Here is a 21,032-nt window from a genome sequence, read left to right on the forward strand (position 1 = left end):
AATTTATTGAATGGGTTTGGTTTAATAGGTTAGTGGACAATCATCCCACTAGCCTATTATAGCGATCCCATTCAATAAATTGCAAATGGACACACATCCCACTCCCCATTTATTGAATGGGATCGGTTTAATAGGTTAGTGGACAATCATCCCACTAACCTATTATAGCGATCCCATTCAATAAATTGCAAATGGACACACATCCCACTCCCCATTTATTGAATGGGATCGGTTTAATAGGTTAGTGGACAATCATCCCACTAACCTATTATAGCGATCCCATTCAATAAATTGCAAATGGACACACATCCCACTCCCCATTTATTGAATGGGATCGGTTTAATAGGTTAGTGGACAATCATCCCACTAACCTATTATAGCGATCCCATTCAATAAATTGCAAATGGACACAAATCCCACTCCCCATTTATTCAATGGGATCTGTTTAATAGGTTAGTGGACAATCATCCCACTAACCTATTATAGCGATCCCATTCAATAAATTGCAAATGGACACACATCCCACTCCCCATTTATTGAATGGGATCGGTTTAATAGGTTAGTGGACAATCATCCCACTAACCTATTATAGCGATCCCATTCAATAAATTGCAAATGGACACACATCCCACTCCCCATTTATTGAATGGGATCGGTTTAATAGGTTAGTGGACAATCATCCCACTAACCTATTATAGCGATCCCATTCAATAAATTGCAAATGGACACACATCCCACTCCCCATTTATTGAATGGGATCGGTTTAATAGGTTAGTGGACAATCATCCCACTAACCTATTATAGCGATCCCATTCAATAAATTGCAAATGGACACACATCCCACTCCCCATTTATTGAATGGGATCGGTTTAATAGGTTAGTGGACAATCATCCCACTAACCTATTATAGCGATCCCATTCAATAAATTGCAAATGGACACACATCCCACTCCCCATTTATTGAATGGGATCGGTTTAATAGGTTAGTGGACAATCATCCCACTAACCTATTATAGCGATCTCATTCAATAAATTGCAAATGACACACATCCCAGTCCCAATTTATTGAATGGGATCGGTTTAATAGGTTAGTGGACAATCATCCCACTAACCTATTATAGCGATCCCATTCAATAAATTGCAAATGGACACACATCCCAGTCCCAATTTATTGAATGGGATTGGTTTAATAGGTTAGTGGACAATCATCCCACTAACCTATTATAGCGATCCCATTCAATAAATGGGGAGTGGGATGTGTGTCCATTTGCAATTTATTGAATGGGATCGCTATAATAGGTTAGTGGGATGATTGTCCACTAACCTATTAAACCGATCCCATTCAATAAATTGCAAATGGACACACATCCCAGTTGCAATTTATTGAATGGGATCGGTTTAATAGGTTGGTGGACATTCATCCTGCTAACCTATTCAAATGATCCCATTCAATAAATTGCAAATGGACACACATCCCACTACCCATTTATTGAATGGGATTGGTTTAATAGGTTAGTGGACAATCATCCCACTAGACTATTACAGCGATCCCATTCAATAAATTGCGAATGGACACACATCCCGCTCCCCATTTATTTGAATGGTATCGGTTTAATAGGTTAGTGGACAATAAACTACTATAGCTATCCCATTCATTAAATGCCAAATGGACACTTGTCCCATTTGCAATTTATTGAATGGGAATGCTTTAAGTGGTTAGTGGACATTAATTCCACTAAACTATTATAGTGATACCATTCATTAAATGGCAAATGGACACATGTCCCACTTGCAATTCATTGTATGGGAACGCTTTAATGGTTAGTGGACAATCATCCCACTAACCTGCCATAGCTATCCCATTCATTAAATGGCAAATTGACAAATAGTGGGTTCGTGGGACGTGGGGGGGGCGTGGACAAGGGGTCCCCGTGGGTCCGGGGTCGTTCCGTCATTATAATGGCCAAATGGACAAATAGTGGGTTCGTGGGACCTGGGGTGCGTGGCCAAGGGGGCCCGCAGGGGTCCGGGGTCGTTCCGTCACTATAATGGCCAAATGGACAAATAGTGGGTTAGTGGGACCTGGGGGGCATGGCCAAGGGGGTCCGCAGGGGTCATTCCGTCAACATAGTGGGCAAATGGACAAATAGTGGGTTCGTGGGACCTGGGGGCGTGGCAGTGGTCAGCAGCGGTCAGCGGGGGTCCAGGGGTCATTCCGTCAACATAGTGGGCAAATGGACAAATAGTGGATTCGTGGGACCTGGGGGGGGCGTGGCCCGGGGGGCATGGAAGTGGTCAGCAGTGGTCAGCGGGGGTCCAGGGGTCATTCCAGTGCTCCAATGGGCGAATGGACAAATAGTGGGGGGGTCAGGGACCCTGAAGCCAAAAAATTTTGGGGGGGCGGCGCGCAGGGTACACGAACCCACGTACGTGAGCCATCGAACGTATGATAGAGTGTACCCGGTCCAAAAGTTATGTACTACCGGGAGAAATACCTATTTAATTTACACAGTGAAGAATATGTAATATGTATAATGTATGTAGCATTTCTTATTTATTTGTTCTACTGTAGTTTTTTTGTCCTATTGCTTGTAATTAGTTTCTTATTCTTATTTAATTGCTGACTGATTACTTGTCTTCAGTGGGCTTGAGTTTTTTATTTATTTATTTATTTATTTTGTATTCGTTTTTTGTGATATTAACACTGGTGACAAGAAGTGTAAAATGTATATGGTATCAAATATGCCAATATCATAAAGGCCTTATTTAAAGCAAAAATAACTGATAGAAGTTATTATATCGTGATAGAATATTTTAGTCATATCGTCCACCCCTAAGCTGCATGATTTGAGGAATTATTCATGTCTGGAGCACAAATAGTGTGAGCACCACTAACAAAACAGACAAACGGACAACAGGAAATGAAACGCAGACCGTGTTATCATGCATGCTACATAAGGAAAATAATGAAACCCCTAGGCAAAAATGAAGTGGTTGATGACAAGGTGAAAACAAGGTCCAGTTACAGAGCTGCAAACATTGTGTCACTGTGATAAAATGATGGTCTACATTTAAAAGCTATGCATGTGTACGCAAACTTCACACACTAACAGGGGAATGCAAACTTCACATATCACTGTGGTTTCTGACGTGCACCAGTGACAGTGATGGGGAGTGATACGGACCTGCTGGTTTGCTGTGGAGACAGATTCCTGTAAAGACTGGTATATGACACTGTGCAGACCACTGCTGTGGTAGTCCGAGTACACAGTCAAACCGATGCCACTGTCAGCTAGAGAGACACAGAGAGAAGACACGTACTAGGAATATTCTTGACATAACACCACCAAAACATCTGACCATTATGACAGAATCAGTGTCACTCGTCCCTTAGTTTACATGGTAACAAAATTAGTAAAATGACTGGAGATTGTTACAAAAACTGAGTTTGCAAGGGAGTCTTTGATTCATGTTTAATTTTTAACAACAGTCGATATTTGAATATTTTTAACCTTTTCATAGGTAGGTTTGAATAGTTAAGTTTTTTTAAAGAAGCCTCTTCTGCTAAACAAGGCACTTATTTGACAAAAAAAAAAAAAAGAGAAAAAACAGTGAACTATTATTAAAAAAAAGAGTAAAAACAGTGAACTATTATTACAATTTAAAACAGCTGTTTTCTATGTGAATATCTGTTAAATTATAATTTATTTATGTGATCAAAGCTGAATTTTCAGCATCATTACTCCAATATTTAGTGTCACATGATCTTCAGAAATCATTCTAATATGCTGATTTGCCGCTAAATTATTATTGGTGCTCAATTATTATTAATAACGGTTCATATTTGAAAAAATGCATTAGTGTACTTCTGTAATTAAGTGTCAATAAAGGATCAGCATTTGTTATTAAGCATTTAATTATAACATGTCTTACTTTCTTTGGTAAACATCATCACATGGAAGATTCTCCAAAAGTACACTTCCATAATATATTTAAAGTGCTCTATTTTGACGCACTAATCTTTTACTTAATGTACTAATGTAACGAAGTGTCACTCGAAGTGGGATCCATAAGCAGGCTTTATTACAATCGTGGTCAAACAGGCAATGGTCACATACCAGCAAACACAGTGACGGGGGGTAAACACAATCGTTGTCAGTAAACAGGCTAGAAGTCGGGGCAGGTGGCAATGAATCACAACTCAGAGACAAGGCGGATAATCCAGAAGGCAGGTAGCAGAGTATCATAAACGAGGTACAGACAGGGTCACAACAGGCAGGCAAAACAGAGAAAAACACTCAGAAATGTAAACCGCAGTAAAACAAGACTTCGCAATGAGCTGGAAGGCACAGACTGTTTATATAGGCCAGCTGATGGGCTACAGCTGGGCTAGGTGATCAGTGCCAGATACGGGGCTGATGGGAAATGTAGTGTGAGAGTGTAAGAGTCAATATTCGGGTGAGGGAGCCCTCTGATGGTCGGAAGAGGGAATCACGGAGTTCGACTCTGTGACAGAGCCCCCTCCCTGCGAGCGGCTCCTGGTGCGAGGAGGCGGGCGACGCCGGGGGCTCAACATGTTCTAGGACTCGATTTCGGAGGATTTCAGGGACAAATATCTTATTAGGGGGGCATTCAACTGGTACTTCGGACTGGGCGTTGGCTTGTTCAAGCTCAGTAATGATATCCCACTGGACGGGAGCAACAATGAGGTCGGGGGACAAAACTGTTTCAGGAAGTTGTGGAGATTGGTCGGGTTCATACTGTCTGGATAGAGCGTCAGCTTTGGTGTTCTTGGATCCAGGACGATAAGTGACTACAAACTTGAAACGAGTGAAGAATAGTGACCAGCGAGCTTGCCTGGGGTTGAGTCTTTTTGCGGTTTTCAGGTATTCCAGGTTCTTATGATCTGTAAACACTGTGAATGGATGTGTAGACCGCTCTAACCAGTGACGCCGCTCTTCAAAATCTGCTTTCATGGCTAAGAGTTCCTTATCTCCGACGTCATAATTCCTCTCTGCTATGCTTAATTTCCTGGAATAGAATGCACATGGGTATAGTTTAGGAGGTGAACCTTGCCTTTGAGATAGAACAGCACCCAGGCCAGTATTAGAAGCATCCACTTCCACGACGAAGGGGAGTTCGGGGTCAGGATGACGTAGAATGGGGGCGGTGACAAATCGCTGCTTAAGCTGTTCAAAAGCTTGAATGGCTGTGCTGGACCACTTGAGGCGGTTAGTTCCCCTCTTAACCATGGACGTTAAAGGGTTAGCAACAGAACTAAAGTTCCTAATGAAGCGTCGGTAAAAGTTGGCGAAACCAAGGAAGCATTGAAGTTCTTTCAGGGTGGAAGGTTGTGGCCAACTGAGAATTGACTTGACCTTATTTTCATCCATGGTGACTCCTTCCGGACTAATGACGTACCCCAGGAATGTAATGGAAGTTCTGTGAAACTCACACTTCTCTGCTTTAGCATATAGTTCGTGGTGGATGAGTCGATTAAGTACAGCTCTGACGTGTTGGATGTGTTCCTCAAGAGTATCTGAAAAGATCAGAATATCATCAATGTATACAATGACTATTTTGTTGAGCATGTCTCTGAACACGTCATTCATGAAGGCTTGGAAGACTGACGGACTGTTGACCAGGCCGAAGGGCATGACCAAATATTCATAATGCCCCGTACTAGTAGAGAAAGCTGTCTTCCATTCGTCCCCCTCTCTAATGCGGATAAGATTGTAAGCACTGCGAAGATCGAGCTTGGTGTAGTATTTGGCAGTTCTCAGTTGTTCCAGGGCTGCAGGGACCAGAGGTAGGGGGTATCGAAACTTAACAGTAATCTCATTCAAACCTCGGTAATCAATGCATGGCCGAAGACCTCCATCCTTCTTCTGCACGAAGAAGAACCCAGCAGACGCAGGTGACGTCGAAGGCCGTATGAAGCCCTTGGTTAACTCCTCCTCGATGTACTGCTTCATGGCTTCCGATTCAGGCTGGGATAGAGGAAAGATACGACCCTTAGGGGGTGTTGTACCTGGAAGTAGGTCGATGGCACAGTCGCAGACATGATGAGGTGGCAATTTAGACGCTCTGACTTTACTGAAGGCCACCGACAGGTCGGTGTATTCAGGAGGGAGGTTGAGGTCATGGGGTTTCTCCTCTGATACAGTAATGGACTGGACAGACAGTGGTGAGACATTAGCAAGACATTTGGGGTAACATGAATTATTCCTTCTGGTGATCTGACCTTCTTTCTATGAGATGTGAGGATTGTGTCTGCGAAGCCAGGGTAGACCAAGGATGACAGGCGTGTGAGGTGTGGGGAGGATGTAGAATTGAATATTTTCTGAATGAAGAATACCAGTCCGCATCTGAAGTTCCTGTGTTATGAATGTAACACGTCCTGAGCCCAGTGGGCGTCCATCTATCGTTTCCACTGTCAAAGGAGAGGAGCAACGGATTAGAGAGATATTATTTTGATGAGCGAATTCTCTAGACATAAAGTTTCCAGCCGCTCCAGAATCCAATAGGGCATTGGCAGTGATTTGATGGCCATTTACAGTGATAGTGATAGGTACCGTAACACACAGATCTGGATTAAGTGCATCAACAGGAAAACTCACCGATGCCTGAGACTCAGAGTGCGGCCGTGAGGGACAGGAGATTCGTAGATGACCCGACTGTCCACAGTACAAACAGAGACGTTGGGTTAGTCGACGATTTCTCTCTTCCGCTGATAGGTGGTAAGAATTAACTTGCATGGGTTCAGTTTCATCTGTGGCAGCAGGTACAGGGACTCGGTAGGTGCTACGAGTGTTGGGTCTTCGCGATCTGATGAAGTTGTCAATCTGGATGGCAAGCTCGATAAATTGATTCAAATCTCTCCCCTCGTCACGGCAGGCCAGCTCAGACTGTAGTTCATGACTTAATCCTCTTCTAAACAGTACTTTAAGCGTGTCATCGACCCATGAAGTCTGAGCCGCGAGAGTACGAAAAGTGAGAGCATATTCAGCCGCGGTCCTTTTCCCCTGAGAGAGTTCTAGTAGGCGATCGCCAGCGTTCTTGCCCTCTTTAGGGTGATCAAAGACTTCACAGAACCGTTGCAAGAATATTACAAATGAAGGGAAAGCGGTACCAACCGCCGTGATCCACTCTAACGCTTTGCCAGTTAGTAATGAACAAACAAATGCGATCTTACCAGCCTCGGTGGAATACAGCGTGGGTTGTTGATCCACAAACAGTGAGCATTGAAGTATAAATCCTTTACATTTCGCTGGATCACCGTCAAACTTTTCTGGGAAGGCTAGACGAGGACTCACTTGAGCTGGTATCTCCACAGTGTGTGTAATGGCGGCGTTAGATGGTGTTGTGGCGGCCTCTGGTGGAGAAACATGGAGATTCTGGAGCGCTTTCACTAACTCCTCCGTGAGAGATGTGAGGCGATTCAACTGGTGTTGATGTGCCGCAAGCTGACTAGCCTGGGTAGAAAGTGCTGAGGACAGGTGAGATATAGCCGCTGGATCGTGAGTTGGCGAAGTCTTCTGTAACGAAGCGTCACTCGAAGTGGGATCCATAAGCAGGCTTTATTACAATCGTGGTCAAACAGGCAATGGTCACATACCAGCAAACACAGTGACGGGGGTAAACACAATCGTTGTCAGTAAACAGGCTAGAAGTCGGGGCAGGTGGCAATGAATCACAACTCAGAGACAAGGCGGATAATCCAGAAGGCAGGTAGCAGAGTATCATAAACGAGGTACAGACAGGGTCACAACAGGCAGGCAAAACAGAGAAAAACGCTCAGAAATGTAAACCGCAGTAAAACAAGACTTCGCAATGAGCTGGAAGGAACAGACTGTTTATATAGGCCAGCTGATGGGCTACAGCTGGGCTAGGTGATCAGTGCCAGATACGGGGCTGATGGGAAATGTAGTGTGAGAGTGTAAGAGTCAATATTCGGGTGAGGGAGCCCTCTGATGGTCGGAAGAGGGAATCACGGAGTTCGCCTCTGTGACAACTAAAAATGATTCTTTAGTACTTAAGATAAACTTAAGATCCACTAAGTGTACTCAACTGTGCCATTTTGGGACACCATGAATATGAACTAAAATGCACTTTTAATATACTATCTCTGTATTTAAAAAATTTATTTATTTACCACTTGTAGTACACTTGAACCCATCTTTCATACACTAGCACACTTGTGCACTACTTTTTTTTTTTTAAATACAGATAGTATGTTAGAAGCACATTTTAGTTTATATTCATGGTGTCTCAAAATAGCACAGTTGAGTACACTTAGTTTATCTTAAGAAGTACTAAAGAATAATTTGTAGTATATTAAATGATTAGACCACTTTAAGTACATTATGGAAGTGTACTTTTTTAAACCTGGGTAGAACTCTATTTAACCCCAAACCTTCACAAACACGCAGGCTTACATGTGGTGGAGGTGGTCCTGGCACCGAGCGGACACACGTGGACATGCTGATCCACCTCCGGCTCTTCAGGCTCCAGCAGACCGGGCGGTTCACAGAGGATGGGCCCCATCTCGCCCGGTACGGCCTGTGAGGCCCTCGGCACCGTCCTCTCCCTGCGCCACTTAATCAGAGCCACTCGGTCACGGAGAGACTTGCCCACTATCTTTGCATCGCTCTCATGGAAGAAACCAGACTCAACCTGATGGAAGGATGAGAGGGGGCTGGTGTGAACACGCATTTTTAGAGCAGAGAGAAAGAAGCCAGGGCTCTATTTTAGGAACAGAGGAACACAGATCACAGAATTAAAGGAAAAATGTCTGTGGAGGAAAGCTTAAACTAGACACAACGCACACAAAGAGATGTGCATCTCCATAATTGAGGCTGATGCGACATGCATCTTGATGCATAGCCAACGATACTATACATTAAAGATACATATGAAGCAGCTACCGATGCAATGCGATACGATTCACCCCATTACGATTTGATTCAACAATACGATTCAATGCAATATTATGCAATGGAAAAAAACATGATGCTATGCAATTCAATATGGTACAGAGAGTTTGCTTTGATTTCTATGAGAGAACGCGCTTGAGAAACAGTTTAGAGAGGAGAAATCAATCTACATAAAATATTGGTCACAAATTATTGGTCACTCTCTAAATAATAAAAGTATAGCACATCTACTAATAATGATATTTAAATAGTTTTTTACAGATGCAAATATGTTAGAAATGATGCATCGCGATACAAATGCCAACTTGTATACGATGCACGCTTTTTTAACCAATGCATCGCATGGTTAATTTTTATGCTGAAGCACAGATGCGAATCTGTGAATCTTACCATCCCTAATTCAGAAGAAAGATTCAGCCAAATATGACTAATGAGACCAAGAACAATTGTTGCTGCTGTCTCTAATTTAGGAAAAAGGTAAATAAACCTACGTAGAAATATAAACAAAAACAAGAAAAATTATATTATATTATATTATATTAGTATACAGTCTACAAAATATTACATTCTGGCAATTCTCACTGCACTACATTATGTATTGAAATAAATACAAACAAAAAAAGTATTTAAAAAAAAACTGGATGCACAACACTCTGCAGATCTTCTCACATAACAGAGAATTGTGGGGGAGATTTTCTTAATTGTCATTAAAAAAAAAAAGTGCCAACAATAATTTTGTGCTTTCGTGAGATTCATCCATAAAGGGTTTTGTGTAGAATGGAAAAATGGAAAGATCAATATCTGTCTAGTGAACGAAGCGGGTGAAACAAGGGAACTTTTGGGCTGTTTGCAGCGATCAGTATAAAAGACTAATTTTCCCTTTAGCAAACGTTCCCACACATTACTATGCTCAGATTACATAACATGTGATCACAGCAAAAGGATTTTCCAATCTGAACCGGGTCCAGGAGGTCACATACTGTCCTTAAGCGCAAGTGTTTGAATATATATAATGCGCTCAAGCGGCTTTGACTGCCTGTGTGTCCTGTATTAAAACTTTAAAACCGGTTTGATAAGAACTGAAGCAGGTGATCCAGAGTTCCCGAGAAAGCGAGGGTGGTTTTCATGAAGTCTCAACTAGTGCGACTAAAAACACAGGACTCAAGTGCGGTCAAGGCAGCGGCCGAATGAAATGGGAAATGGAAGACGTCCTCACAGTCAGAGGTTATGATTGTTAATGGAATCCACCTCTCTAACAGAATAATTCAATGTGCTACCGATGCAATGCGATACGATTCACCCCATTACGATTTGATTCAACAATACGATTCAATGCAATATTATGCAATGGAAAAAAACATGATGCTATGCAATTCAATATGGTACAGAGAGTTTGCTTTGATTTCTATGAGAGAACGCGCTTGAGAAACAGTTTAGAGAGGAGAAATCAATCTACATAAAATATTGGTCACAAATTATTGGTCACTCTCTAAATAATAAAAGTATAGCACATCTACTAATAATGATATTTAAATAGTTTTTTACAGATGCAAATATGTTAGAAATGATGCATCGCGATACAAATGCCAACTTGTATACGATGCACGCTTTTTTAACCAATGCATCGCATGGTTAATTTTTATGCTGAAGCACAGATGCGAATCTGTGAATCTTACCATCCCTAATTCAGAAGAAAGATTCAGCCAAATATGACTAATGAGACCAAGAACAATTGTTGCTGCTGTCTCTAATTTAGGAAAAAGGTAAATAAACCTACGTAGAAATATAAACAAAAACAAGAAAAATTATATTATATTATATTATATTAGTATACAGTCTACAAAATATTACATTCTGGCAATTCTCACTGCACTACATTATGTATTGAAATAAATACAAACAAAAAAAGTATTTAAAAAAAAACTGGATGCACAACACTCTGCAGATCTTCTCACATAACAGAGAATTGTGGGGGAGATTTTCTTAATTGTCATTAAAAAAAAAAAGTGCCAACAATAATTTTGTGCTTTCGTGAGATTCATCCATAAAGGGTTTTGTGTAGAATGGAAAAATGGAAAGATCAATATCTGTCTAGTGAACGAAGCGGGTGAAACAAGGGAACTTTTGGGCTGTTTGCAGCGATCAGTATAAAAGACTAATTTTCCCTTTAGCAAACGTTCCCACACATTACTATGCTCAGATTACATAACATGTGATCACAGCAAAAGGATTTTCCAATCTGAACCGGGTCCAGGAGGTCACATACTGTCCTTAAGCGCAAGTGTTTGAATATATATAATGCGCTCAAGCGGCTTTGACTGCCTGTGTGTCCTGTATTAAAACTTTAAAACCGGTTTGATAAGAACTGAAGCAGGTGATCCAGAGTTCCCGAGAAAGCGAGGGTGGTTTTCATGAAGTCTCAACTAGTGCGACTAAAAACACAGGACTCAAGTGCGGTCAAGGCAGCGGCCGAATGAAATGGGAAATGGAAGACGTCCTCACAGTCAGAGGTTATGATTGTTAATGGAATCCACCTCTCTAACAGAATAATTCAATGTTGGACAGAAGATTATTCCATTATAGAGCTTTCAGCTGTGTTTCACAACAGAGACGGGAAATATCTCTAGATCAGTCTTCATAGATAAGATACCAGTGAAACAGGAAGACAACATCAGACTTGTTTTTGTGGTGTTCACATACCACAGTTAAATCTCGTTTACTTCATTTAAAAGGTTATTTTTAAAATGAACAGTTCTGGCTCTAAATCCTGACATGTGAACCTGTTATAACCACTGTTGTCCACACATGAGCTACATGTCGGATCACATTTCTTGAATCGGATTGCGTTGTTGTGTTGAGTTTAATATGCTTTAATTGGATTTGGTTAGAATTGTTTCATGTATTCTTGGAAAAATGGGCATCTGGACATAAATGTTGTCATTTTTAAGTAATTTAAATGATGTGGTGATTCGAGGGAAATGACTGAGTGGAGAATAGAAACCATCCGGTGCTATGTTGAGCGTATTATCTCAGGAGTCAGCGGTCAGAGTGGCCATATAAGTTACAAACAAGTCAAATGTTATTTCTTTGTAGATTATATAACAACAACTTGGAAAACAAACAAAACAGAAAAGGTAAGAAGCATTATTTGAGAAAAGGGCATACTAATATAATAGGCGCAGACCTGTAACTAACTTTACCCTGTGCTGACGTAATTTCAGATTTTTGTGAAAAAGGCTAATTATTTCTCTTTGGTCTTTTAGCAGGCACTGCTTGGTGTGCATTAGACCGCTCGATCACGCACCATCTCCTGCGCCACGGCTTCAGGGACCTCCTTCTCCAGGTCGAAGCTGAACTCGATGGCTCCTCCATCCCTGTACTTGCCCTTCAGCTTGCGGGGATCCTCCACCCACAGCTTCAGCGCGATGCACGTCTTCAAGCCGTCGTCCTCCTCCGCCAGCTCCACCCTCACGCCGGTGTCCTCCGCGAAGAACGCGTGATTCAGCAGGTCCTTGATGGAGTAACTGTGGGAAGAGCATCGGCGGAGCGGTTACTGGACGCAAGAGGGCACAACGTTCAAATAAACGGTTTTCTTCTTCAGCAATTGTGAGCTGTGCTGCCAAAACGAGTGGGAATGCACAGTCTAATTTTGAGCTACAGGCAAAAAAAAAGGTGAAAAATATTGATTTCAGTCAAATTCTGTTTTCACAAAAGTTAGTTCATTAAACCCTCGTCTAGCGATCCCAATGTTTCAAATAGTAATTAAACATCTAAAAATATCTTTAATTGTACGTTTTCTAAGAGGACTACCTTTTCTCTGCTTGCTTCAGCACGCAATCCCGATAAATATACACATACATAGGATTATTACAGTATTTAAGTTTTCACGCAAACATAATCAGTTATGTCTTAAGCGAATGTTTGGGGAACTGCTGGGGAAAAACGTCTGATGTGTAACATTATGTTAGATATGTGCTTTACAGTAGGACTTACTATATAGGCCATCTGTCTCATTAATGTTAATCTAACCATAAAAGAATCACTCGCTGCAGTTGACACTGCTTTTGTAGTTTTAATAGTCAATTTATTTGTAATGAACACACTAAGGGGATTTTACATTTGATTATTTGTTTTTCTTGAATGCTTGTTTAGATGTAAAATGGAAAAGGTAATGCATTATTTGTTTCTTTCTTATATTTGTTCTTCTGCTTTTTTTGCATCGGTTCTTATTTATAATAACAAAGATAAAATAAAAATAGCTATATTGTGATTATTAATATAGTATTTTTAAGAAAGGAAGTGGAGGAAAAGATGCAATATTGCTCGCTGATTCACTTTGGAACCTTCAGAAAACTTGATTTTTCTCAGAATTGAGTTTGCTGACTCTATCGAATTCAAACGGGTGGAGCTCAGTCATTTTTCGTCCGATTCCGACAAATCATACATTATTTTGAAGGTCTTCTGAACATTTTTTTTTTATTTGCTCATTGTGACTCATTTTGCCAGCACAGGTCACAAATGGTGATATGCCTTCAGGAAATTCTGAACAACAGCCTCAGTCAAACTACTGCGCTTTATATGAGTGTATTTAGCTTCTGTTTGCAATTTGAAACCCTATTAACAGCATTTGGGATATGTGCGATTATGATTTAAATCATTTAAAACCCTTTCCAACACTTGTGTGATTTATTTTCCAGAAGTAAACATGAAATGATCACATTTGAAAGATAAATGCACAGATTACAAGCAGAATGAGTTAACCAGTCACTCAGCTGCGACGAGCTACTTTGGGAATAAATCTTCTGTATTTACAGACAAACTTTTTATCCCATAAAATAAGTGTTTCTTTTTTCTTACAATAAGTTTGGTAACAGGGTTGAACAGCTGAATTTGATGAATGCAGTCAACGCTATAATGTAGCAAAGTCATGATCAATGGCAAAATTATTCGTGTCTGCATTCAGATAAAACCAACTGTGCGTGGGAATTAATCTGGAAATTTGTCTGAACTACATGAAAATCCCATTTCAAAATGTTATTCTGTTCCTTCCATAGTTAACATACAGTATAGCATATGCCTTGTATAATTGACAAAATTATTTTATGATATTAATTATAGACAAAATTATACTATTTCATTAAAACAAATGGTACCTAACATGAAGTTCTTTAGTGGACAGACATTGTTTTTTGGCAACAGTTCCCACCACTTTTTGCGACTTTGTCTCCATCACTTCATACACTCACTACTATTGCACTGGGCTTTTAGTTGTTTATCTAGAACACTGTGCTGTCACCCAGATCACCTGTGATCCAGCAAAAACAAGGAGTTACTGTGTCTAACAAATACTTTTTCTATTATTTGTTCGAATTCATTATTTACCAACAACAAAAAACCATACCTGCTCTGGCCAAACTCTAAAGCAGAATCGCATGTATGCCTACAAACCCATAATGCACTGCCATCAAGATGGATTTTGAATGCAATGCACTCGATAACAGAAAGCATCAGTATAAACATTTGAAACACTTCGGTGTGTGTGTGCAGTGTATTTTCATGCATCATGTGGAGACTGTACTCATGAGGGTGAGCTAGTGCAGATCAGCTCTGTCTGTACTATTCTGGGCTCTCGATACTCACCGCTCCTCTTTATTCTGACAAATACACTCGCCAATGATCTCTTTGACCTCAGGATCCATCACTTTATTATAACTGGCAGGCTTCACCCCCTGAGAGAGAGAGATAGAGAGATATTAAGCAGCAGTAACTGTAGAGGACCAGCACATTTTGCTCATTTGCATGCATTTGTGACTAACAGACCAAAAACTGATGTTGTTATTCACTGGTAATCTTTCTCTCCAGTGAGCTGTGGCTCAAAACCTGAGTTTTGCTTGCGTTATTTGCGTTATTTGAAGGCCAAGTGCCACTAATGTTGTGTTTTTGTAATTTTAAATAAAAGAGTTAATGTTTATGTATTATTGCTATTTTTTTATCGTGACATCCCTAGAGCTGAATTCTGGTTAAAAAATCAGACTAAATTTGTTCACAAAGCAGTTTTCCAATTTACTGACTTGATGACTTCTCATGTTAACAGTTCACTGATTTTCAACGGATAAATCAAATTTCAGTCAGATTGTCACACAAAGCTTTCATACAACTTCAGAATGTAATGCACAAGTTTTTAATGGTTCTATTTATGTTTTTGGTCATTATTACATATCATGGTACAGAAAATGTTATTTTGTGCTCTGCAGGAAAACAGAAACTAGTAAATGACTGATTTTTTTTATTTTGGGGTGAACCTCTTTAATTGTCAATGTCAAAAGCAAAACAGGAAATTTAAATATTTTGATTTTGGGGTGAAATATAACCTGGATATGTTCTTGAGAAAGAGGACATCTCAACTAAACAATAAAACAGTGACTTTGCTCCATCTCTTGCTCTTGCTCAGCACTGAAAGAAATCACTGATGCTACTCGCTCTTCTCCTTCAGTAAAAATGAAATAAATCACGGCGATGGTCATCTGAACTCCATGAAGCATATTCATATGCATTATTTGCTGAAGTCAGCAGCTTGAGCGCAGCTTCAGAGAGATATACAGAAGCCCTGACCATCAAACACACATGAATGATCTTCACTCGGAGAGAAACAGAGACAACGCAAGACACTGATCGGGTTAGCTACTCAAATCAATACCCATCTACACACACACACAATTTCATTAGGCCTGGCTCTAAAGCTATTAAGCCAACACTTTTAATACTTCAAGATAAATCACACACAGAACATATAAATATAATTTAATGACTGACTATCTGAAAAGTCTAGATCAATGATTCTCAACCAGATGGCCCCAAGACTACATACACTGACATAAAACAAATCAAGCTGTAAAAAAGTGTGTTTGAATATGAGAACCACTGCTGTAGACCAGTTCGGTGTTTGCAAACAGTGGTGAGGATTTTTTGTGGGCAGGGCCTATGTGGTGGCAGAAAATGACAGTTTTCACATAGCAGTCTATGGGAGCCATGGAATAAAAGAATAAAAAAGGTAAACTTGAGTTTATATTTCAAAATTCTGACTTTAATCTCACAATTCTGATAAGGAAAAACAGCTTGTCATTCTCTCTTTTCCCCTGTGCTCAGAATCATGACTTTATATCCCTGACTTCTGGCTTTATTTTCCTCAGAATTGACAAACTCGCTATCGTTGAGTTAAATCGAGTCATAAAGTCCGAAATAGGAGATATAAACTTGCATATGCAAGAAAAAATGTCAGAATTGTGAGATAAAATAGGTAAATGTTATGTAAAATGTAATGTTTAAATAGTATTTTGTGCTGTAACTGTAGGGCTAATACAATATGTCCCCAATGAACCTATTGTTTAAGACCTATTGTTTAAATCAAATGTATGCTTTAAAAGTAGAGTAATCTAAGCAGTTTTCATCCAGTCTGTCCGTTTAAACGTCTGCGTTTAGCTTCAAATGGCGTCTTTGACGACAGTATTCTATAAAAATGATTTGCATTCCGATTCTGACATCCAAAGGCACAAAAATCATTTTTTTTCTTATTCCATAAATTTGACCAATTTCCCTCCACTTGTTACCAGTGTTTTTCTGCCACCACAATGAACACGCAGCTGTAAGTGACCTAACTGTGATGTCTACTCCAAATTGGTCTGTAAAAATGGAATTTGAAATACATATCATTTTCTTATCAGAAATCACGTTTGGTCTCGTACTGTATCGCACACCTTGTCAGTGTCGTGCGCTTTGCTTGGCCATTTGTTGTGATAAACAGGAAAGTGTGTTCAAGCGCCAGCAAAACAGTGTAAAGAAATACTATTTGAGAGAAGCAGTCAATCAGCAGAAGTTAAAAGCAGCTCGTAAGTGTATTTATTTCTTGTCTCAGTGTTTAGCGCAGTTGTCGTTGCAAGGAAACGATTGTTTTGTTTACTGTGTGGAGACGTGCTGAAATCGCGTTTGGTCTCGTACTGTATCGCGTACCTTGTCAGTGTCGTGCTCTTTGCTTGGCCATTTGTTGTGATAAACAGGAAAGTGTGTCCAGCTGAATTCAATTTGGGTTTTGTTAGACGAATATAAAAAGCTTAGTATACCGTGGCAGCGGTCGCGGCAGCCCTCGTGTGAAGACCGAAGAGTTTAAAGACCATCGACTCTACCGTTCGACTCCACAGAGCAGGGACATAAGTATCACTTTTGAATCATTCTGTTTCCTACTACTTGTTTCCCTTCTGTTTTCAGTTTTTATAACCAATTCTTACTATGTGTTTCCAGATCCCTACTATCACTACCACTCGCAAACCATGCATCACACACTGTAGGCAGCGCAATCCTAACAACCTGCGCAATTTGCCTATGTCTCCTAATACACTACTTTCTTTTTCTATTGGTCTATGGAATTGCCAGTCTGCTTTAAACAAAGCAGATTTCATTACATCTATTACAAGTCATTCAAGACTAAACCTCATGGCCTGAATTAGTTGTGCTGCTCTCAGCCTTTCCTGAGGATGGTACTCCCCTAGTTATGCTTGGAGACTTCAACATCCACCTAGATACTTCCACACTCTGCTTGCTTCTTTTGATCTCAAGCGAGTGTTAACTATGGCTACTCACAAATCAGGCAACCAACTGGACCTTATTTACACATGACACTGCTCCACTGATCATGTGGTCGTTACTCCACTGCACACCTCGGATCACTTCCTCCTCACTCTTAACCTCAATATGGTTCCTGACACAACACATACCCCTACACATGTCACTTTTCGACATAACGTACGCTCTCTCTCACCCTCCCGGCTATCTGCTATGGTTTCATCTTCGCTTCCTTCCCCTAAACAGTTATCATCTCTTGATGTTAACCGTGCTACTGATACTTTCTGCTCCACTCTTACGTCTTGTTATGACACTGTCTGCCCCTTTGTCTTCCAGGCCAGGCCGAACCACCTCTTCTGACCCTTGGCTATCTGATGTTCTCCGTGAGCATCGTTCTAAGCTCAGGGCTGCTGAAAGGGTGTGGCACAAATCACAAAATCCTACTGACATTAATGTATATCAATCACTCCTTTCTTCATTCTCTGCTAATGTCTCCACTGCTAAAAGGACATACTATCACAACAAAATTAACAATTCGCCTAACTCTTGCATGCTCTTTAAAACATTTTCCTCCCTCCTTTGTCCTCCTCCTTCCCCTCCTTCATCAACTCTAACAGCTGACGACTTTGCCACTTTCTTCATTAATAAAATTACAAACCTCAGTGCACAATTTGCCACACCACAAACTGTCAAACACATCTTACCAGCAAACATACACTCGTTCACATCCTTCTCTCCATTCTCTGAGGCAGAAGTCTCTAAACTCATCCTTTCCAATCATCCTACTACTTGTCCACTTGATCCTATTCCATCTCATTTCCTTCAAGCCATTTCTCCTGCAGATGTACCTGCACTCACTCACATCGTTAACACATCCCTTCACACTGGTGTTTTTCCCTCGACATTTAACAGGGCTTAAAGTTCTCCGGCACCGTACCGGATCTCCGGCGTGTGGCGTTTAGCTGCGTGAAAATAAGATAGTCCTCCTACATTAAAAAAAATTGTTGATATCACGAGTTAATGAGTTCGCCTACCAATGTATGAGAGGAACACAGCTTTCACTCTCAACCAAACTAACATTACTAGCCAATCAGACATTTTTGGTCCTATAAACATGAGACGCGCATAATAGTATCCAAATGCAGAGTCGCAGCTGATGAGCGCGACACGTTCTGAAAAAGCTGCGAGGCGCAATGGTCAAAGATTTCCATCTAGAGCCATATTTATATAGAAAAGCTATTTTCTATATAATTAACAGAGCTTTGTAAACAGCTCAGAGTAATCACATCATCGCCATAAGAACGATATGATTGGCAGAACAAATTTACCTGTAGTTTTGAAAAGGTCCTGTTCACACATGATCTCTTAACGGCAATTTACCAGTGAAGAATGTATGTGTGAAAGGGGCTTAACTCTTCCTCTGCATATGCGGTGAGTTTGGATTGCTTAACGTTCATCTGGGAAAACTGTGTGTTATCTCACTTAATTTGTAACTTAAGTCATTTATAAACCTATGCCAACACAGAATACATCAACATATTTCTAAATATGCGATTTATTGTAGATTGCGATTTCAAAATAAAAGTTTCTCACTTTGCATATTGCGCGTTAAATATCGCATGCGATTTATCTTGCAGCCCTAGTCCCGTTCACACATGATCTCTTAATGGCAATTTACCAGTGAAGACTGTATGTGTGAAAGGGGCTAAACTCTTCCTCTGCATATGCGTTGAGTTTGGGCTGCTTAACGTTCATCTGGGAAAACTGTGTGTTTTCTCACTTAATTTGTAACTTAAGTCATTTATAAACCTATGCCAACACAGAATACATCAACATATTTCTAAATATGCGATTTATTTTATTAAAATAAAAGTTTCTCACTTTGCATATGGCCAAATATTGCAATTAAATGGATTTAAACTTCGTTGAATCACATGAAACATCACCAGGCCGTTGGCGCCCTCTGCAGGTATTTGTTATAATATAGGCATATTACATTATTTATTTAACAGTTACTTTATACTTGATACTTTATTTGAGCCAATATAAGTATATGCATTTTGTCTCATCTCGTGAGCTAAGTTTATTGTCACACCCCTAGTGTCGATAAGCGGTGATATAGCTCATAATTTTCCAAGTGTATGATATAGCCTAGCTTTCATTCTTCAGGTCAATCATATACTCGTGAAAAAAAAATCAGTTTGAATAATGAAAGCAATAACTTTGCCATAGTATCCTTTCAAATGTTAAAGTTGCCACAGTCATTGAATTCTTTTATTTGTACCATATGTTTTATTAGTTTATATATTAGAATTTGAAAGACAATAACAATATTTTTTGATAAGTGATAAGTGAGATCTGATTTTAGTCCTTGAAAACCGAAAGAGTAGTGCTTGAAAAGTCCTTGAAAGTCCTGGAATTTCATTTTGCAGTGTCTGTACGAACCTTGTTTAAGTTACCAGTTCTTGGAGCATTTTATTTTGCTGTTGTTAATTGAACTGAACTGTAGTTTTCTGTAGTAAACTGTCTTTGTATATTTCTTATTTTATATTCATTTCCTAGTATTTAATTTACTATTATTTCTTTTGAACAAAACAATTTCTGAAATGTCATGTTTTATATTGTAGGTCATCTTGTACCTGTCACGAATCCTGTCCATGGACTTCCATCTACTTACCACCAGAGGTCGCCCTCCCATTATATTGATTTTCACATTACACAGACTGTTGCATGTCACTCTGGACTACATTTCCCATCATCCATTGCACTGATTGCACACAGCTGTAACCAATCACACACACTATATTACACCCACTCAGATCCTTCTCAAACTTCTCAAACTTTAGCGTATATTGCTCACCTAGTGATAGCTACATTACGGAGCCAGTTCCCTGTCAAAGTTTATAGTTCTAGTTTCCATAGTCTAGTCATAGTCTTGCCTTGCCTGTTTTCTCGTGTTCTGATTCTTGCCTGTGTATCCTGGATTACCGCTCTCATCTCGCCCTGTTCGGATACTGATTACCCCTCGCCTGGACCAAAGCCTGTGTTTCGGATTAACCCTGTGGATTACCCAGTTTGGACATTGTTTCGCCGGAGATCGACCTCGCCCGTTCACTGGACTACTCTTGTGTCTTGCCCACTATATAACTGAGGGCCATTGTCTGACCCTCGCCTGTTTTGACCACGTCTTTGAAATAAAGCTTTGCAAATGGGTCCGCACGTCTCTCGTTCCTGTCGCACCATAACAGTACCCTGTCAAGGACAAATCTAACCAGCAAAACTTGATATCAAAAGCATCCTAAATGTTACGTGTTTGCATTAAAGTGAGTAACCTTTCCTGGTATTGCTGTTTCAAATAGCCCACCATAGTCTGTAGTCTGAGCCTGTCAAGGGCTAATGGCAAGGGCAGATATGTTACTAGTTAGTTTCAAGGAAAATCATTTTCAAATAATGTTCTTTTTTTTTTTTTTTTCCCAGATA

General features: G+C 40.2%; 1 protein-coding gene across 1 annotated transcript in view; it reads right to left on the minus strand.

Moving 5' to 3' along the window:
• Positions 1 to 21,032, minus strand: part of LOC107676208 (serine/threonine-protein kinase WNK2-like) — a 130,502-nt gene that overhangs the window by 89,690 nt on the left and 19,780 nt on the right. The window contains exons 6-9 of the mRNA XM_016470713.1: positions 14,577 to 14,665; positions 12,241 to 12,460; positions 8,439 to 8,676; positions 3,186 to 3,292 (exon numbers count right to left, since the gene is read on the minus strand). Of these exons, the coding sequence (XP_016326199.1) occupies positions 3,186 to 3,292; positions 8,439 to 8,676; positions 12,241 to 12,460; positions 14,577 to 14,665 (654 nt within the window). The remainder of the gene's footprint in view (positions 1 to 3,185; positions 3,293 to 8,438; positions 8,677 to 12,240; positions 12,461 to 14,576; positions 14,666 to 21,032) is intronic.

This window comes from Sinocyclocheilus anshuiensis, unplaced genomic scaffold, assembly GCF_001515605.1.
Source record: "Sinocyclocheilus anshuiensis isolate Anshui unplaced genomic scaffold, SAMN03320099.WGS_v1.1 scaffold2430, whole genome shotgun sequence".
NCBI classification, from domain to species: Eukaryota; Metazoa; Chordata; class Actinopteri; order Cypriniformes; family Cyprinidae; genus Sinocyclocheilus; species Sinocyclocheilus anshuiensis.